Source organism: Mus caroli, chromosome 1, assembly GCF_900094665.2.
Source record: "Mus caroli chromosome 1, CAROLI_EIJ_v1.1, whole genome shotgun sequence".
Classification (NCBI taxonomy): Eukaryota; Metazoa; Chordata; class Mammalia; order Rodentia; family Muridae; genus Mus; species Mus caroli.
Window position 1 is genome coordinate 57,172,292 of NC_034570.1, and position 6,455 is coordinate 57,178,746.

The following is a 6,455-nucleotide window of genomic DNA, read 5'->3' on the forward strand; positions in this document are numbered from 1 at the left end:
AAAAAAAAAAAAAAACCTCTGAATTTAATCCCTAGTACCAACAAACAAACAAAAATCAGAGGGTGGGACTGGCAAGACTGCTCTGCAGGGTAAGGTGCTTGCCACCAAGCCTGACAAGTTCAGTTCTACTCCGGAGACTCAAAAGGTGAAGGAGGGAACTAGCTCCTAAAAGCTGTCCTCTGATTGCCAGATGTACACTGCACTAGAGCATGCTCATGCACACATACATATACATATATAAAATAAAGTTTAAACACACATGCCCGTAATTCATGAAATTATGGTTGGTGAGATGGCTCAGTGGGTAAGAGCACTGACTGCTCTTCCAAAGGTCCTGGGTTCAATTCCCAGCAATCACATAGTGGCTCACAACCATCTATAATGAGATCTGATGCCTTCTTGTGGTGTGTCTGAAGACAGCTACAGTGCATGTCTATAATAATAAATAAATCCTTAACTGGAGCAAGTGGGGCTGACCGGAGTGAGCAGAGGTCAGAAATTCAATTCCCAACAACCACATGAGGCTCACAACCATCTGTACAGCTACAGTGTACTCATATACATAAAATAAATTTAAAAAAATCTTTAAAAAAAGGGAAGTTCAAGGGCAGTCATGACTATATCATAAGATCTTGTTTTAAAAAAAGTACAGGACAAGGTGTCAAAGCACATGCCTATAATGCCAGCACTGGAGAGAAAGGCAGTTAAAGGTTTACTCTGAATATGTATTGCCCTAGAGACTAGTCTAGGCCACATGAGACCCTCACTCATTAAGAAGGAAGCCAAGTGGGGTGGTACATGTTGTTAATCTCAGCATTCAAGAGGCAGAGGCAGGCTGATCTCTTGTCAGTTCTAGACCAGCCTGGTCTACATAGCGAGTTCCAGGCCAGCCAGGGCTAGGGCTACGTAATGAGACCAACTCAAAAAAGAGAGAGACAGAGAGAGACAGAGAGAGACAGAGAGAGAGAGAGAGAGAGAGAGAGAGACAGAGAGAGAGAGAGAAAAGAGAGAAGAGAAGAAAAGAGTAGAGAAGAGAAAAAGAAAAAAAAATATATGAACAAAAAAAGTACATTAAAAGACAGAGAGGTAAGGGTAGGGTAGAATGAATGTGTTAGGAATTTTCCTCCCCTCTAGCCTCTAGTATCACTACAACTAGCACTTATTAGGAATCACCCAAAATATCATTTCCATATATGAAACAAAAGAAATCACATATTTTTAAGGTTCTTATTAAATAAGGATTAAATTACCTCTTTCTAATTCTAGCATTAAACAGCGGTGCCTCAAAACGTGGATTTGTACCAACTAGAAGAACAACATCTGCTTCTTCCACACCAGCAATTGTGGTATTGAGAAGATAATTGGAACGTAAGTCTGTGCTAAAATATAAAATATAACTCAGGTTTAAGAAGAAAAACAAACAATAAGCACACCAAACCCTGCAAGTAAACCTAATACATGCTATAATACATACATAAAGCTAATACATGCAGGAGCCCACAGACTTGCCTCAGATCATAAATCCCAGTGCACTCTCACACACAAGCGTTCATAAAGTGTCCAACTGTTGTCCTGTGTACAGCCCAAGTTGGCCTTGAACTTGAGCAGTCGTCCTCTCAGCTACCACACGGTTGAGAGAGATTACCACACACACCGCGATGCCAGGCAGGTGTCCAAGTGACACTAAACTTACAACATGTATTAAGGACTACATTCTTCTCTAAGATTTAGCTTTTGATTTCATTTATTAGCCTGTGTTAACTACACATGATGGGTTAGAACTCCACTTTCATACATGTGTAATTTGATCACGTTCACCTCTCATTCCCCTCGGAGCTCCCTTCCCACCCCTCTAAGCTACCTTTGTTCAGACAGGCTCCTTCTACGTTCATGCTGTCTGGTTTGACTTAGATGTGAAAGTGTACTGGTATGATAGAGAACCCAGTGTGTCAAAGATTGAACAGTGACGTTACAGATGAGGCTACTTTCTGTAACTAAAAAGGAAAATGACAGCTGAGAATAGTTGTAGCACTCATCTTCAATCCAAGTACTTAGGAGGTAAAGACAGAAAGTTCTTCTGCCACACAGAGTTCAAGGCCAGCCTGGGCTACAAGAAACTCAAAAATCAAAATGAAATCCCAAACAGCAGCCTGGAGCACAGCTTAATGTTTCTCACCCAGCTCCTTCAGTGGGGAAGATCTCCTCAGTGCATAAGTTGTCAGAGTCAACTTTATTAAGCAAGTCTTTCAGAGCTACTAAGGCTTCAGCATCCACCAAGCCACCTGCAATCGCTGCCACAGCATTGCCTTCAAAATTCTGTAACTGAAAACAGAGAAAAGGGCATCTCTAAGAAACCTACAGTCAGCAAAGACCATGATTGTTCAGAAAAGAAACCAAGTCATTCTCAAGTATCCAGAGTAGCAGGATGCACAGCGGTCTCTCCTGGGTTAGTGTAGCTACCACTCCACAATAAAGAAGCTTTTTACAGCAAATGGGAAGGAAAACCACACTGGAAACAATGCAGAAATCAACAAATTGTGGGGACCCCAGTCACAACAGACACATCTACACCATGGCTCTTGCATCTATAGTACAAGGAACCACCATGGAAAAGAAAGAAAGAGTCTAAGAGCCAGAATACCAGAAGTCTGCTGTAAAGCAGTATCTCCTAGAAAGGCTGCATAAACAAGATCCGAATACCAATACCAACAGGAATTTTAACATGGAAGGGAGAATATTCCACAGGTCTCACCTCTAGACAAAGAACTGTAGGCAACTGACTGCTGGGAGAAAAAGAATTAGCTTCTCTCAGGAATGAACCCCCATATAGGTTGTTCAGTACAAAGCAGTCAGTCAGCCTTGAAATCATATATACACAAACAACAAAAATGTAGATTCCATTTGTATTTGTGCATGTACATAAATTTATATATTTATAATATATATACATAAAATAAAAATATAAATATAAAATATAAAAATAAAAGTTTTTTCAATTAAAAAAAAAAAAGACAGAGTCTATCAACTTGAGAATAGAAGGGTAATGAGAGGGATTCAGGGATGGGTAACTAGGAGGGCCTGGAGGGAGAAACCAGAGAAGTGATACAGTTCTATTTCAATTATAAAATGAATATATATATATATATATATATATATATATATATATATATATATATAAAACGTGAATTTAAAAAGACATTGTGTCAAAAAATATTAACTAGCAAATAAAAAAAATTTAACCTTTTATTTTTCTGGTGAATTAAATTAATTAACATTTGATTATTGAAATAACTTACAAGTTCTGAAAATACTTATACAGTCAAGGAATTTAATCTATTTGGGTCTGAATGCAATGAACCACTTATATTTCTTTCTAATACACTGATTCCTAGCAGACTATGAGCTTTATATGCTTTTTCTTGACAAACTCTTAAAGCCAAACTACTCATATTCACAAGTTTTCCTAGACTTTAAGAATAACTATGGGGCTGGAGAGATGGCTCAGTGGCTAAGAGCACTGACTGCTCTTCCAAAGGTCTTGAGTTCAAATCCCAGCAACCACGTGGTGGCTCACAACCACCTGTAATGAGATCTGATTCCCTCTTCTGGTATGTCTGAAGACAGCTACAGTGTACTTATGAATAATAATAAATAAATCTCTTAAAAATAAAAGAATAACTATACACTTTATCAACAAAACCTATCGAACACTATGCAAAGCAGATAAGAAGTAAAGCACATCTGACTACAGAGAGTAACGGTGCTCACGCAGTGTAAACAGGAGATACAGCAGTGGTGTGTGGGGCCCAGGAGAGTGACTCCAGCTTGGCCTGAAGCCGTGTATTTCACTTTAGGAACAAAGCAGCTTCATTAGGACCTCTGGAGAATGAGAATCATGGAGTTACAGTTGACCTTAAATGCAATCTCTTCTAAAGTATCTCCCATCCCCACTAGGCTTCTGCTCTTTGTCTACAGTGTCTCTCATCTTTATTCTATTCTTTTCCCTTTTATTGGCTACTGGTAATTAAACCCAGGGCTTTGCACATGCTACGCACACTCAGTACAAGTGAGTTACACCCTGCCCCCCACCTTTGCTCTGGCAAGCTCATATTTTCTCTTAGGCTTTGTTCCACAATCACTGTCTCTAGGAAGGCATCCTGATACCATAATTTTGGTTAGATGTCCCACACTCCTTATGTGTTTTCTCTCATATCAGCCCTGACAGAACAATGCTTATGCCTCTCTCTCTAGCATAACAAGATGAAAGGCAGACATCAATATCAGTAATCTATGGGTTAAATTCTAGAATGTATCTAGCATATCTAAGATATGGCTCTCAAAAATATCAAATAGAGGGCTGGAGAGATGTTGGCACAGCAGTTAAGAGCACTGTGGTCCTGAGTTCAATTCCCAGCAACCACATGTGGTTCACAACCAACTATAATGGAATCTGATGCCCTCTTGTCATGTAGGCATACCTGCAAATAAAGCACTCATGTACATAAATAAATTTAAAAAATGTCAGCCGGGCGTGGTGGTGCACGCCTTTAATCCCAGCACTCAGGAGGCAGAGGCAGGCGGATTTCTGAGTTCAAGGCCAGCCTGGTCTACAGAGTGAGTTCCCCAGCCAGGGCTACACAGAGAAACCCTGTCTCAAAAAACCAAAAAAAAAAAAAAAAAAAAAAGTCAAAAATGTCAAATAGAGACAAATTATAATCTTGCCAAAAAAGAAGAAAAGAATGGGTGCAGTGGCATATGCCTTTAATCCCAGCACTCAGAGGCAGAGGCAGGCAAATCTCTGTGAATTTAAGGCTAGCCTGGTTTTTATATGAGTTCCAGGTCAGCCAGAGCTACACAATAAAACCCCTATCTGAAACAAATAAAAAGGAAGGAAGGAAGGAAGGAAGGAAGGAAAGAAGGAAGGAAGGAAACAAAAGAGAAAGATACGCCTTGTCTTCATGGCAAAGCTGTTTCGTGAAAACTACACATTGTTTAATCTACATTTCAATTTTTTACCATTCCAGCTACACGAGAGAGTGCATCTTCCCAGGAGGTATAAGTTAAAAGCCCTTTTTCATTTCTGACCATTGGTTCAGTAAGTCTTTGACGTTTTAGTCCATCATAGGCAAACCTAGACAAAAGAAATCATACCATATATCGAAAATTGCTAAGGAGCAACTCTAATTTTCAAGTTTAAAAACTGTAACAAATGTTATTTAAATAGAAGATTTCTTAAAGTGTCAAAATAATAAATACCTAACACAGGGATGGTGGCAACCACATGGTGGCTCACAACCACCCGAATTGAGATCTGACACCCTCTTCTGAAATGTTTGAGGACAGCTACAGTGTACTTACATATAATAAATAAATAAATCTTTTTAAAAAGTCCACTAAAAATGACCATGAGGGCTGGAAAGATGGCTCAGTAGTTAAGAGCACTTGTTCTTGCAGAGGACACAAGTGCAATTACTAGCACCCACATGTCAACTTCCAAACCATCCATACATAACACTGTGGGACACACAGATTATCCATAAAGCAAAACATTCATATACATATAATAAATCTCAAAAAAATGATCATAGATTTTTTTAAAATCAATTGCAAAAAATTAAAGACAACACCTGGTTTTATCAGAGATCCATTCTTCATTAATATCTTCATGCATTCTTGGCAAAATCCTCATTACCTCTCCAGTTCTTGTGCTAACCACAATGTTACTTCCCACTGCATCCATTACATCAATGGACTCTGTCTTTCTGAGAAAATAAACACAATTTAGGATGCTGATTCAGAGAGTAAGAAGAGTTCCTGTTAGTTAGTTACTTCCATCTCAGGTTGCCTTTTTTGGTATTTTGAGGTAAGTCTCATAAGGCCATGTTGGCCTCAAACCCTCTAGGTAACAAGTGACCTTGAACAGGTAGGTCCCCCAGCACCTGCATCCCTAGTGTTGGGATTACAGACAAATACTACCGATCCACCTCGCCTTCTATATCTCTAAAACTAGTGGAACTCAGATCAACAATAGAAATAAGCACCTCCATATTTTAATCACATTATTTGACAGGCCAATTAGAAGGGCAATTAGTTAATTAGTCCTTGGCTGCTGCTGGCAGTCAGATATCAACAAATCAACCATTCCAGAAAGCAGAAACAAAGCCCGACAAAACCAACAAAAATCAAAATCAAAATCCTCCCAAATACCATTTTATTACTTATACATCAAAACATAAGAAGCTTTAATGCGGGGTTGGGGATTTAGCTCAGTGGTAGAGTGCTTGCCTAGCAAGCAAAAGGCCCTGGGTTTGGTCCTCAGCTCTGAAAAAAAAAGAAGCTTTAATGCATTAAAAACTACTTTGTGAGCCGGGCGTGGTGGCGCACGCCTTTAATCCCAGCACTCGGGAGGCAGAGGCAGGCGGATTTCTGAGTTCGAGGCCAGCCTGGTCTACAAA

The 6,455-nt window shown here is 39.4% G+C and overlaps 1 protein-coding gene across 2 annotated transcripts in view; it reads right to left on the reverse strand.

The window, feature by feature from the left end:
* Positions 1 to 6,455, reverse strand: part of Ndufs1 (NADH:ubiquinone oxidoreductase core subunit S1) — a 36,477-nt gene that overhangs the window by 14,653 nt on the left and 15,369 nt on the right. For both annotated transcript variants that reach the window (XM_021174853.1, XM_021174861.1), the window contains exons 9-12: positions 5,628 to 5,762; positions 5,017 to 5,131; positions 2,177 to 2,322; positions 1,251 to 1,379 (exon numbers count right to left, since the gene is read on the reverse strand). In XM_021174853.1, the coding sequence (XP_021030512.1) occupies positions 1,251 to 1,379; positions 2,177 to 2,322; positions 5,017 to 5,131; positions 5,628 to 5,762 (525 nt within the window). The remainder of the gene's footprint in view (positions 1 to 1,250; positions 1,380 to 2,176; positions 2,323 to 5,016; positions 5,132 to 5,627; positions 5,763 to 6,455) is intronic.